Source organism: Drosophila nasuta, chromosome 4 (assembly GCF_023558535.2).
Source record: "Drosophila nasuta strain 15112-1781.00 chromosome 4, ASM2355853v1, whole genome shotgun sequence".
Taxonomy (NCBI): domain Eukaryota; kingdom Metazoa; phylum Arthropoda; class Insecta; order Diptera; family Drosophilidae; genus Drosophila; species Drosophila nasuta.
Window position 1 is genome coordinate 1157807 of NC_083458.1, and position 14226 is coordinate 1172032.

The following is a 14226-nucleotide window of genomic DNA, read 5'->3' on the forward strand; positions in this document are numbered from 1 at the left end:
GATTTGGCAGAGCTATGGCTAAAAACGAATGTGATTTTTCGAAAACAAGCTATATCCCGGCCATATCCTTGAGCATTTTCAAAGGACATATATTGCCAGGATCGCAAGGACGAACTCTATCGATCGGCATCAAAAAAGTATGGGGTCATGTAAGGATCCAACACTTGTAATTTTTCAGTCCGGGGGCCGAAGAAAATCGCCCGAAATCGCAAATTCCAGGATATCTAGAGAACCGCAAGGACGATTGGGATGAAATTTGGCAGGATAATAGTCCTTGCCAAGAAACTTCGATTGACACTAGTCCGGCAAGGATCGGACAGGATATGGCCGAGATATAAGCTATTTTCTCTGAACAAAAAAGTCTTTGTAACTTTGTTCCTTACAGGACATTCGTCCTTTTTGGTATGTCAATCGGTTTGTATTTAAAGGAGCTATCCTTCTGCCAAAGGACATCCCGATCGTCCTTCAAATAGCCGAGATACGGCGGATTTTCTGATATTTTGCCAATTTTTCTACACCTACCCCTTGAAAAAATTGCAAATTCATTTTTTGGTATTATTATGTAATAATTATAATTAATTATGTTTTTCGCGTTACACGAAGGGTAAATAAAAAATAAAACAAACGATTTTATTTTAATTTACGTTTAGACTTTATTGGGATTGCAAGAAAGCGGGCTACGCGTCTTGTCTGAGAAAAGTGTCTTTAAAAACTAACTTTACAATATGTTGAGTTTGAACAAGAAACTTCTTATTATACCCGCTACCCATAGGGTAGAAGAGTATTATAACTTTGTGAAGGCAGGTAATGTATGTAACAGGTTTAAGGAGGCCGAACCTATAAAGTACATATATACTTGATCAGCGCCAACAGCCAAGACGATCTAGCCATGTCCGGCTGTCTACGCGGCTGCCTACGCGGCTTTGGTCCAGAAACCGTGGATACCGTCGGGCAACACGATCACAGGGCTGAAGTTGCCAAACTTTAATCTCTACGTTCCGACATTGGTAAGTAAATCGAGAACTGTCATCCTGGTAAGGAAAGGGTTACAGCTCGATATTAATGAAAAAGGTGAGTTATTATTTTATTTTATCCTTAACTATAAGGCTAAGACTAGCCAACAGAGATGAGGAATCTACCTATATAGATCCCACCTCTCGTAACGTGACCCTACCATAGCGACTGAATGCACCCATGTAGGAGAGTTGAGAGTCCTGAACAGACCCTCCTCCTCCATTAAACAGGGTATCTACGTCTTAGCCGTTCAGAAATCCCCATAACACGAACTAGGTGAAATTCTCCAGACGCGTTTCTAATTCTCTTGGTCCGCCGAGTACAATCAACTTGGTACAGGACTTAGAAACATCTCTTAATGTCCTCTCAGAAGGGCTACTTTCCGCGTTTCGCCAATCCTGTAAGCTCTCAAGACCGACGAGAAGATCAAAGCCACCCTGGTGGGATCCAGATCTCTCATCGCTTTGTGGAGAGTTTACTAGCATGTTTCAACTTGCTAAGAAGTCGAACAGCGGCATTGTCTGGGTCTCGATGGACTTTCGCCAGCAATGCTGCAAGATCTACTCGGCGGGCCTCGCATGGTGTTATATCCCCAAATGACTTCCGGCCAATCAGCCTAACCTCTTTTCTTCTAAAAACTTTGGAGAAGTTACTTGATATGCATCATCAGAAGCAATTCATTGCATCTATTGGCCCCCAATCAGCATGCATACACAAAGGGCAAGTCCATTGAGACTGCTCTCCATGCTCTAGTATCCTCCATTGAAAAAGCAGACCACTTTAAAGAATATGCCTTGGGGGCTTCTCTGGACATTTCAGGCGCCTTCAATATCATCACTACTGACGCTATTATGAAGGGCCTTACCTCAGTGAACACAGCTCCAGCGAGCGACAGGCGGGTGGGGCGATTCGACCACAAAGGAAGGAAATATACTAGACGAGACCCGAAGTTAATTGCCCACGCCGACGACATAAGCATTTTGATAACTGGGAAATGCCCAACTACCCTCAGCTCCGTACTTATTTTACGGAAAGTTAAGGCATGGGCCGAAGCAGCCGGGCTTAGCATTAACGCGGACAAAACATCCTCTTCACGAAGAGGGATAAGGTACCCATGTGGTCCTCCCCAAAATACTACGGTTAAGCCGAGCCAAGCAGTAAAATACCTATGTGTGGTTCTGGACAGCAAACTGACATGGAAGCTCAACGTGTTAGAAAGGGTGAAGAAGGCCACCGGAAAAGATGCTTAGTTGCACTTGGGTCTCTCTCCTCAACTGATGCGGTGGATATATATGTACATATCTCTGTTGTTCGCCCTATCCTCACCTATGCTATTTTAGTGTGGTGGCAGGCCACGGAAACGGACGTACCTATCCATCATGGAAAGAATACAGCGTCAAACAGGCGCCATCAGATCGACGCCTACTAATATAATAATAATAAGTCTTTAAATATGAGCGAATAACAAATTACCTACGAAGTCTAAAATTTTTTAAAAATATGTTTCAGTATTCTTGAAGTATTCTAATGCAAAAAATAAAGTCAATTTAATGATACCGAACACAAAAAAAAAATGTAAAAAAACCGCACTTTGCGAGAAAATTCCAAAAACATTCTTAGCTCTAATTAAAGTACTTATCTAGAGCTATAAAAAAACCCTTTTTGTTATTTTTAAAATTGTCCCAGGTGAGGTTTTTTTTTTCACTGAAAAGATGGTCGCACGCGACATGCGTCAGAGAATTACCCATATATACATTTCCTGCATCCACAAGGCTACAATACCCTTCTACCCTATAGGCAGCGGATATAGAAACCAAATAGTTAAGGAAACTATAAGCAATAAGTTTGTCATAGCGATAATATTAATATTTAATATATGTTTTATGTGTTTTAGAATGAAGTTCATTACCAACGGTATCTGTCTGAGGATTTTGTTGAAAACAACGATAACCTGGTCTCCTATGATACGTTTAGAATGTTTTTCACGTTATCTCTTTATAAGTGAATCATCTTATTTAAGAAATAAAAATGTAACAATCGATTGTGCTCGACTATAAGATACTTGCTGCCGATTTTTACTAAAAGTAAAACAGTGCGATATTATTCGTAAAATATACCGAATTAATACACCGTAAAAATACAAAAATATACCGATGGTTATTTTTGGTATATTGGTAAAGAACTACATTTAAAATATATACATATACATGCATATACCAAAATATACTACATTCTCAGCCAAGGCAACTAGCGCCCGTAGTAAGTTTTTTCCATACAAAAGTATTTCTTATATAACTTCTACAATTTGTATCTGTTTGCAACGAAATATCATAAATACTGTAGGTGTGGTGTTATAGCATGTAGCGCAAATCGCGACTCTAGAGCATCAAAAAATTTAAAAAAAAACTCAATCTACGGGCAAACATAAAAAGTGATCTCGACAAAAATTATATCCTTATGTCTTATAGACTGTTCACAGGGACGAACAGGCAGACAGACGAACATGGTTATACTGTCTCGGATGACGCTGATTAATATATCCTTTGTATAAAGATGCCTCTTTCTACCTATTACGTACCTTTCCTGGGGCACAAAGCAATAATACTCTTCTACCCTATGGGGAGCGGTAATGCAATGGTTCCATATTCACAACATACATACATAAACATATAATGAAACTAATTCAACCTATAATTTAAAAGATTAAAACATAGTTTTTTTAGTTCACAAATTATTATTTAATTACTACTTCTTGCGATGAAGAATTCAACTGAATTGCGTTGTATTATTTCTTTATTGAAATAAACATGTACATATGATTAATCTAATTATTTTAGCTAAAAGTTTACTTCAAAATACATAATTTTCCGCCAAATTAATGCACATATTCTAAATTAGTTGAAGTGTGCGTGTATGTGTTTCAATAAATGCACATACACACATGCATTGTTAGGTTTTATTTATTTTGGTATATTATTTTGCTAGGCATTTTTTTTTGTATCGTACTTATTAAGTTTTTATTCTACGTGATCACATTAAATGTTTTGTTTTATAAACTTTTTAATAATTAATTTAAGAAATTTGTATTTAACATATATATTCTAAGAGCTTTAACATTGTATAACATACATATTATTTTAAGATAGCCTTTTATAAGTTACATTAACCAGATACATATGACAAAATGTTCCTCAACAATCCAATTACCTTTTAGGTAGTTGCAGTGCTTTCATACATCTGAATTCAAATTTAAACAAACGTCGACAGCCTGTCTTATCCACACATTATTTTTAATTTATTAAGTTGTTACGTTTAACAAACTAGATTACTGTCAGGTTTTCATTCCGATTCACAAACATTTAATAATAAAACATAAAGCTGAAAGGTTTAACTGAGTAACATCGTATTGGTTCACACTATATTCACAGAGTACATAAATATATACATATATGTATATGTATATACTTATGTATTTAGTTATACATTCTTTTCAAACTGAATTTATTTTATTAGTATTAGTACTTATGTAAGTTTACATTTCAAAAAATATTGAAACACATATTGTTAATTCTTATGTTAATTATTGAGAATTAACATAATTTTACACGACTGCACACACACGTTTTTTAATGATTCTGAATCATTAAATTGTCTAACCACCTTCATATATATTTGTATTTTAATACCATTGACAACAATTTTTCAATTCAACATTAGGTCAGAATATGTTTAAATTTTATTAAAATAATTATTTTAAGACCCTTTGAAAACAATTATGCATTGCTTTCTTACGTCTTAATTATTTCAAATGTACTGAGTTTTAAAATTCTGTTTCTACATATGTAATTGTTATTGCAATTGCTCTTAAGTTAATTTAATTCGTTCTAAATAATACAATTGCAGAAGTTTTATGTATATTTTTAAGAAATTAAATCGGATAAGTAGTGATGTCTGTACGAATTTGATCTATAGTATATCAGCACATTTTGTTCTTATTTAAAAATGTTAACATCAAATCTAAATTAATGAACTGCAGGGTAGTCTGACCAAATCCAAATTTTTGAATGCACGGCGTTGCAATATTATTTACTCAAAATTTCGTGCCCACAGTTGGTCAATGTGAATAAATCAAAAGTGGGGAAGTACATTATTCTCATCAATCTTATAACATTATTCTATTAAATCTGTTGTATTCTGTTGCTCATAGGTCAAAGTAGGTTACGGTGTTTAGACAATAAAATAAATGTTTGGAATATCGTGGGTATATTCATAAGATTTATTTAATTATTCATAGACAACAGAACAAAACAATTTAAAATAAAATTATTTTGAATTTGAAAAAATTTGCGTTATGTATTCATTTTGAGTATCTAAATTAAAAGGATATTTTTTTAGTAAACTTTATTTTATGGAATGCAAAAAATAAGTGATAATCAATATAAAGCCTTGTGCAAAATTAACCAGATACGGTAAGAGCTTTAAAATTGCGTCCATATTTTATTTTAGCTTCAGGAATGCGTGGCCAATTAAAAAACAAACTTCTAAGTTCAAAATATATGAGTATTGTCGTAAAAAAATATAATAGCCTTTGAAGTTTTTTTTTTCAAACAGACGAAAAATCTAATATAGATGATGAAACATCACATCTTCATCTTATAAACATCTATGCATCGACGAAGAGAATATACAATTAATTTAGTTAAAAAGCTAAAACAATTCTTAAACCTTACAAAATTAGCTGTTAATTGTAATTCTAAAGGCATGAGCACAAATAATTGAAATTTTTTTTTTTTTTATAATTATTCATTGAAATGGTGCGATGACGTGTGTTTGAAAAAGATTTATGCCCATTATTTAACACTATTTGTAGTTGTCGGTAGATTGTTTTCGGCAGTGACCGAATCGGACGATTTTTTCATTTTTTCGCAATAATCATTAAAAATATCACGAAATCGTATCCAACATTTTTCCGGAATCGTTATAGAAGTGCGAAAATTATTTTTAACCTTAAATTTTGAAGTAAAATGTTTATAAATATATATTATAATACGAAATACCCGCAAATTTGCGATATACTACCTCACTTATTCGCATATAAACTCCACGATTATTCTGGCCAATGTCAAAATAAAAATTCTTATTATCCACCTTCATATGGCGTTCCTCAGGCAAATCTCCTTTAAATCTAAAAATAAAAATCTTGAGAGGAAATAACAAAATTTTGTTGTTTGCACATTACCCGCCATCACTAACTCCAAATTCTTCTAGTAAATCTGTAAGTGCGTCACGAAATTCGATCATTCCTTGAGCTGGTAATGCTATTTGAGATCTTGGTCCACCTCTTGTGATTGTTTGTGAAACCTAAAGAAAAATGGTATGATATTGAACTTATATTACATAGCAAATACATAAGTGCCTGATTGTGAGATACCCACTACCCATTTTTCATAAAAGCAAAATATTCCGGTATTATTTTCAAAATTTACCGAAAATACTACAAAAATACTTAAAAAAAAAAAAACAAAATTGCGTATTTGGAATATCGATATAGTACCACATTCAAAATATACCATAGACGGCACAATATACCAGATTGTCAGCTAAAGCAACGAAGACCCCTAGTAAGTAGGCGTTTTTGCCCATAGAAAATTATTTTTTTAATAACTTCTACAATTTTTATCTGATCGCAATCAAATTTTCAGGAATCATAAACACTATTGTTATTATTGTATACACCAAAATTCGAATAGTCTATATTTAAAATTACGCTAGTTATTCGATTTTTTGATTTGCGGGGCGAAAGTGGGCGTGGCACAAATTTGAAACAAACTTGATCTGCGTGCAAACATAACAAATACTGCCGAACAATTAAAGCTCTATCTCTTATAGTCTCTCAGATCTAGGTGTTCATACGAACAGACGGACATGGCTAGATCGTCTCGGTTATTGATGCTGATCAAGAATATATATACTTTATAGGGTCGGAGATGCCTCCTTCTACCTGTTACATACATTTCCTGCCGGCACAAAGTTATAATACCCTTTTACCCTATGGGTAGCATTGTAAAAGAGCATGCAGACTTTGTTTCTTTTTGTTTTGGTTTTCTGTTGAGCGCATTATGATGAGCTGATCGTAAAACGCTTGTTTACCTCGCGCAGAGAGACTTATTAAAATACCGATTGACTGAAAAAGTCAATATGTAATTTGTCTTCGTTTCGCTGCACAGTGGTACGTACTACGTACGTGTACTATTGTAACATTAAATTTTCACAAAAAAAAATTTCCCATTTCTAATAAATTCGATCAATCAATATTCGCTAGATTCATAAACCCAAGTGACGCGTAGGATCCACGAAACTTTACATACACATACATGCGCAAGACTTTTTGAGTCCGTCGGTCGTGGGCCAATCGGTATGAGAATGAACAGGACCAAAAGAGAACAGAAAAAACTTTTCAATCAATCGGTCGCTCTCTGACTTTTTGCTCAAAGTCTGAATGAAGAACACTTATTTTGACACCGCACGAATCGGTTAACAGTTATTTGCGAGCTATTATTTCTTTCTATTGTACAAGTTTCGAGCGGAATAAATATAATTTTCAAGCGTAAAAAATAATATAAATAGTATAAAAATCATTATCATTGTTTATTAGTATTTTGAATTTGACTATAATCATTAAATACAGCAGTTGGCCATAGAATTCTACATTTCTACAAATAATTTTTTACGATATCGTCTAGGCCATATTTTATCTGTATTACCTTTTAAATTCAGTATAATGCTGACTTATTTTTATACAAAGAAGTACTTCGACATTCTCAATAAATAAATAAATAAATAATAAATTGTTTTTATAATAGGTTATTACTCGCAGATCAGTTGCGATTGAAGAGTGCAGAAAAATACTGAAAAAATGGTTCTACTTGCTTTAAGTCAAATTGCATAACTTTTCAGAATTACAGAGAACCATAAAAAAAATATAATTAAAATGATGTCTCAAGCCGTGCACTAAATATTTGTATGCCCACTACACTTTAGCTTTATAGTCAAACCAAGAGGAAATGTTCTTAAGTGACAGATGGCAAAACATAAAGTAAATGAATATATATACAAGTCAATACGATAAAATATTTTCCACCTGACCTGTTCGTACAAATCTAACTTTGATTTGCAGAACTTTTTTTATTCTTGTTCGTGTTGATTTAAATTTTATAAAGTTTATACGCAACTACTGCAGAGTACGAAGAAGATTAAAAAGAACGGATTGTGTTTCTTGAAATAGGAAATTATCAAGAATTTCTTTAATTCTTAGGGTCATAGGTCAATACTTTTAGGTACTAAATAGTTTAATGAAAAAGGAAAATAAATTTGAATACAATTCTAACAGTGCACAGTGGTTGCGCCCATAGGCCAAAGTTCAAAAAATCGCCATTACCAAAAATTTCGGAAAAGTAAACAAATTGTTAAAAAAATGTCCAAGCATCTTAATGGCAAACAGGATTTTTCTTTAAATCTAACGGAACTTTCTAAAAATAGAACGCAAAGCGTGAAAACGTAGTCAATTTTGCAGCGTAACTGCGTTAAGTTAGCTTTTCGTGAAAACAAAATTGCATTTTAAAGTGGTCTAACATCATTTAAATAGAACTTTAAAATTGTAGGTATTAACTTTAATATTCTTCTTGTGAAATTAATCTGATAGATTTATTTTTTGTTGTGTAAGTTTAATTTATTATACTCTTCTTATGTATATGTTGCTCCCCCCTTTATGAGAGTTTTCAGTGTATTTGTCATGTTTAAAGGTAATAAAAACATCTTTGATGCTAATACTGTAACTCCACCGGACGTATTTTGTGGCACCATCGGCATTTACGCCATACTAAGGTTGTATATATATACAAAATATTTTTTAGATTTGTGGGGAAAATTTCATAACGATATGTCAACGGAAAATATTTATGGTCGCGAATCCATACAAGCCCAACCACTGTGCAGTGTTTGGTAACGATTTAAAAGTAAATGCAAAACTTGATATTAAATCCTACCCGAAGAAATCTGCCCCGAGCATTCTCCTTTAAGTCCAAATAATACCTCCGATTATCCTTGATCATCATCTCAGATTTTAGTTTACCATCTTCTGGTAAATTATCAGTATTTGGTGGCCCTGCATTTGAACAAGCTTGATTGATTATTAATTGACAAGACAAAAATATCCACTACAATAAGAAGTTTTTAATACCTAAAGACGCATAATAGTCACTAAATGACGATAAATGATCGCGAAACTCAACTGCTGTTGACAATGCCAAATAGATCTGACTCCGTCTGCCATCAGCTCCAATCTGAAATAAAGTAAATTATAGAGGTAGTTAAGGTAGAGATGTGGAAATACAGAATTTTCTTTTAAAACTCTAAAAAAAGTGAAATTTACTTACTTCAGCCACTTTAATGAACCTTCCACGACGATTTTGTTTTACATCCAAATAAAAACGTTTTGATTGAATTTGCAACATTTTTGAAGCTAGCTCCTGTTCAACTGCACTGCTTGCTAAAAATATATATATACATGTATATATGTAAATCTATAACATTATACGAAAAGCGGTTTATTTAGTTTTGTAATTAGCTTACCTTTACCGGACGACTCAAAATCGTTTCTGCTTAAAGAACCTTCCATATTATTTGCATTGTATTCTACGAAAAGCAAAGTATTTAATATCAAAAACCAAACAAGAGTCCCTAGTGTGTAAAAATTAATAGCGTGTGCGGAATGAAATCCGAAAAAATTTAAAATTATTTCGAATTAAAAGTGGAAAAAATAAATGGCGATGGAGATCATGGATCCCAAAAATACTGCCCAGTTCATCAAGTTAAATATCGAGTGCTTCACAACACTCCCTCCTAATACTAAGCAACCTGAAAAGTCCAACTTAATAATCCAAATAATATTCCAATAAAAAAAAAATAAATTTATTAGGCTCTGCACAAAGAAAATAATACAAAGGAAACTTATTTGTAAAAATCGCGTATTAAAAAATTTATGTAAAATAGAAGTGGGATTTCAAATAACTGTACAAACTCTGTTAGTATGTTCGTTTTGAAGTATTTGTATACTATTCAATTTAAAAAATAAAGTTAACACAACCAAAAATTATTATTATTACCTTTATTATTTATTCGTGCTTGCTAATATTATTACAATTGTTATTGCTAGAAACAATTTACTACTTAAGATGGCTTAAAATTATACATATTTGAATGGACACGCTAATAAGTAGTCACAATTGATAAATATAAACTTACTTGATCCTGAGATACCTTCGTCTCCACTTCCGAGGTCCGACATTACGAAATGCTGCTGTTAATGACTTGCTAGAACTGTGAGCTTCAAGTGTCCAAAACACGAATCTTTCTCCGTTCCAATCTCCTGCCTTGTTGTGCTTGGACAACCGCTGCCAAAGTACGTTAGCTAAATGTTGTAGCTGAAGCACACACACCAACACACACCTTGGCTTTCTTTTGCACCTATTGAATAAAATTTCTATAAACAAATAATATTTAGTTTTCTGGCGTTTTTACATAAAAATAAATGTAAATATATTTATTAAGAATTATCGCAACTTTTGTATGCCATACATGTGTATAAATATGTACATATATGAATATTCCTATGCACATGTAGATACATACATGCAACAACCTTGAAAATAGTGTTCTTCATGTTCATATATGTAAGTAAATGCATACACATACAAATATAAATGGTTAGTATATAACATACCATCTGTTTATATAATTTTTTCCACTTCTACCAAATAAATCATTAATATTGCGTTCTTGCCATCAAACTGCACTCATAATTTTTACAATACATGAACTGACTACATATGTACATGCCCATGGCTAAATAAATGGCATATTTAATCATTGATTAATTCTCCAAATAATACTTGGTGTTTTTTTTTTTTTGTTTCTAAAGCAATAACACAATGAAGCACACAATATACTAAATATCAAATATTTGACAATCAAATACAATTAGCAAATTATAAATAAAAAATATATACGCACACACACACAAACAGGTTTTACGACAACGCTCAGCTTGCGATGGCCCATTTCTCAAGCGTTATCGTTATCGATGATGATGACGAGAACAACCAGACTCTAATAGCCTATTTCCACAGCCCCAAAAAAACCTCAGTTTTTTTCCGTTCGGGTCGAATGTTACGTTCGCCCAATGTAAAATCCCATAAAAAACAGTCGGTTCGAAACGTAAAAAAAACTAAGTGCAGTGGAAATAGGCTATAACAATTATAATTTCTAACAATACCCAGACCATTTAGAATTAATCTCTTAGTTCACATTTAGCTTACATCTCAAAACTAAAGGGCGAGCAGAAAAACATTTTTTCAATAAGGAATTTTGGAAGAGTTGATCTCCGTTAAAAATATAATACTACTTACATAAAGCAAGCGCAATTAGGTATACATTTGAACAATAAAAAAAAAAGTCGGGACCTGTCATGCCCCGTTTCCACTGCCACTCAGTTCTTTTACGTTTGTTCTAGTCCCATTTTGGCGTTTCCACCGCCGAACCGAAAAAAATGGGCGAGGGTAAATTTCTTAATGTGGCCGCTCTGAAATGCAAGATGCTCAAATGTAAACAAAAGTAGGGGAACAATTTAAGAAACTGAACCTGTAATTTGTAAAATGGAAAACTTTTGAAATTTTAATATCTTGACAAATATTTACATAAATAAATATACTTTTTACTTTTCACACATTGATATAAGTGTGTGAGTTTTTTTGCGCAGAACTCAATGGCGTCAAATTTTCCTCCCACAACCCAAACAATATTTGTTTTTTGAATGCTACTTCTCGAGGTTGCTGAAGATTTGTTCTAAAAAGCAAAATAATTTTTGGTTTTCTATTTTCATACCTTGGCGTACTTAATTATCAGCTGTTTGTTGAGTGGTGAGCTCATGATACAATTATAGAAGGTAGTCTCGTCGGAAAAAAGCTATCGTCAGTGCGCATTCGTATTTCGACGCAAGAGGTTGTCTGCGGACGAAATTTTTAGCGCAATTAACCCTTATGCAAAATGACTTTTTGCCATGTATGCCGTAGACACGGATAGAATTTAAATATTAAGAGAATTAGAGAATTCTCATATATATTATTAATATTGTTCATAAACAATTTACATTTAAAAAACATGTCAAGGAGACATTAATATTACCTTCAAAATATGTAAATATTAATATCATCGTCTAAGGGTTAATGCGCATTTCATTGTCGTCTCGTTCACACTACCACGCTGTGCCTCTTTCATTCGCACTCATTGCTAACATAGACAGGGTACCAGATTTTTTTCCGACGAGACTACCTTCTATAATTGTATCATGGGTGAGCTCTTTTTCGTTGTCACATCGATATTCTACGTTCGTTATCGATACTTTCATGTAGCCCGCGAACGCAGAATAACCGAGTTTTTTTTCTTTTGGGTTGTTACATAGGGTGAACTAAACGAAAAGAACCGAGTTTTTTTGGTGCGGTGGAAACGGGGCATTAGAATGATGCGATTTTGATGAAAGCATTTCCATTATAGAATAGCATATATATATAAATATATATATTTATATATATATATATATTTATGTATATACATATACATTACACATAACCATTTTTGGAATGATGTAGCGGAAGGTTCTTACTTAACGGAAATTTCTATGATAAGCCAAAGACTCTTTGAATAGTGAATAACTGAAAGAGAAACGCAAACCACTTTACAACGTAGGTAAGCTGACGAAAGAAAAAGAATAAGTTGTTGAAATTTGCAGGATACGCAGTTTTCAAGCAGCAGAGACGTGGACAAGTTAAAAAAAAAGAATCAACTGTTCGCTATTCTCAATAGGAAAGCGAGCATACTATCCGTTTTGTGTATAGAAAAGATTTTCCTAGAACTAGCGCCCACGCATCGGATGAGTGCTATAAGAATCATCACCATAGTGGGACTATAGTTTATTGGGAGCTCCATGCTACTAATGCTAAGTGCTTCTACAAATATTGCAAGATTTAATTAGCGAGAGCGCGGCTTCTATATTGATTTATCAGACTTTCGCAAAGCGGGTTTTAAATTGAAGTTAGTTTATAACAATATAATATTTAAAACTCATAAAATTAAAGTAATAAAATTATTTAACGATAAATAAAGTGGAAAACAAATTTAAATTGAAGAAGAACATCCGAAGAAATATTACATCAATAATCATTTTTTGAAAATATAACTAAATTTGTTAGTTGTTTAATTGCTTACAGATGCATGCGTTATTCAATTAGTATTCAATTACTTGGTGGGTACCACCAGAGTTTTGCTCTAACAAATATTGGTGCTTTTAAATTATTTTAAATTGCTTTGCAATTCTAACGATAAAAGCAAAAAAGTCAATTTATAATAAAAAAAAAAAAGTTCCCAGTCTTAAGAAAATGGCCAAGGCGATCAGTTTGTTTTCTAAGTGAATCTGGTTGTATCAGAATGGGTTGCTTAAGCGATGTTCTCTGATGAGCGAAATGGCGTTTTTCCCCCACAACTCCATATAAAAAAAACTGTCAAAAACTTTCGCAGGGACATTTTATTCCCAATTGAAAATAAAAAAAAGTCGATCCATACTCCGATACTGGAATAAATGTGGATATCAAATACAAAAAAAATTTAAATTAGGCGTGTGAGGGATTTTCCTGTGAAGAAAAATATTATTTTAAAACTGTGGAGTTGAAATACAACATATGAAACTAAAAAATTGCAACCAAGTTGCAGTACAATTTCCTTGGGATATTGTCTCCATTAAATTGGCAAAATGTGAGTTCATTTGTTTCTTTTAATAACTGAATTTATTTAATAAGCTATAAATATTCATTAAATTGAACCTTACGCCCCATCATTCGATAAACATTACCTTCAAAAAGACGAAAAGCGAATTTAGGTATTTTACTATTGAAGTTAACTACCAACTTCATTATATTAAAGTTGAATCGGTAAAAATATTATTATCTATCACCATATCTAATATGTTTGAATTATTTTCCATCTCTTTAAGTATTATAAAATTGCATACATTTCAAGGAAAAAATTAGCATTTACCATCAGAGTTTTTAAGCTACATGGTAATCGTTGCGTTCATAGAATAATAGCCTATTTCCACTGCCA

At 32.9% G+C, this 14226-nt stretch overlaps 1 protein-coding gene across 2 annotated transcripts; it reads right to left on the minus strand.

The window, feature by feature from the left end:
• Positions 1 to 3728: 3728 nt before the first annotated feature.
• On the minus strand, positions 3729 to 11045 carry LOC132794864 (transcriptional activator protein Pur-alpha). 2 transcript variants are annotated; one of them, XM_060805134.1, is made up of 9 exons: positions 10796 to 11045; positions 10318 to 10555; positions 9646 to 9708; positions 9450 to 9562; positions 9254 to 9356; positions 9060 to 9193; positions 6254 to 6375; positions 6094 to 6199; positions 3729 to 6020 (listed from the first exon to the last, which is right to left on the minus strand). In XM_060805134.1, the coding sequence occupies exons 2-9, from the start codon at positions 10358 to 10360 to the stop codon at positions 5865 to 5867; spliced, it is 840 nt and encodes a 279-aa protein (XP_060661117.1). In that variant the 5' UTR covers positions 10361 to 10555; positions 10796 to 11045; the 3' UTR covers positions 3729 to 5864. The 2 variants fall into 2 exon arrangements, with proteins under 2 accessions (XP_060661117.1, XP_060661118.1); XM_060805135.1 differs by having other exon boundaries at positions 9060 to 9178; positions 10796 to 11042.
• Positions 11046 to 14226: the final 3181 nt, after the last annotated feature.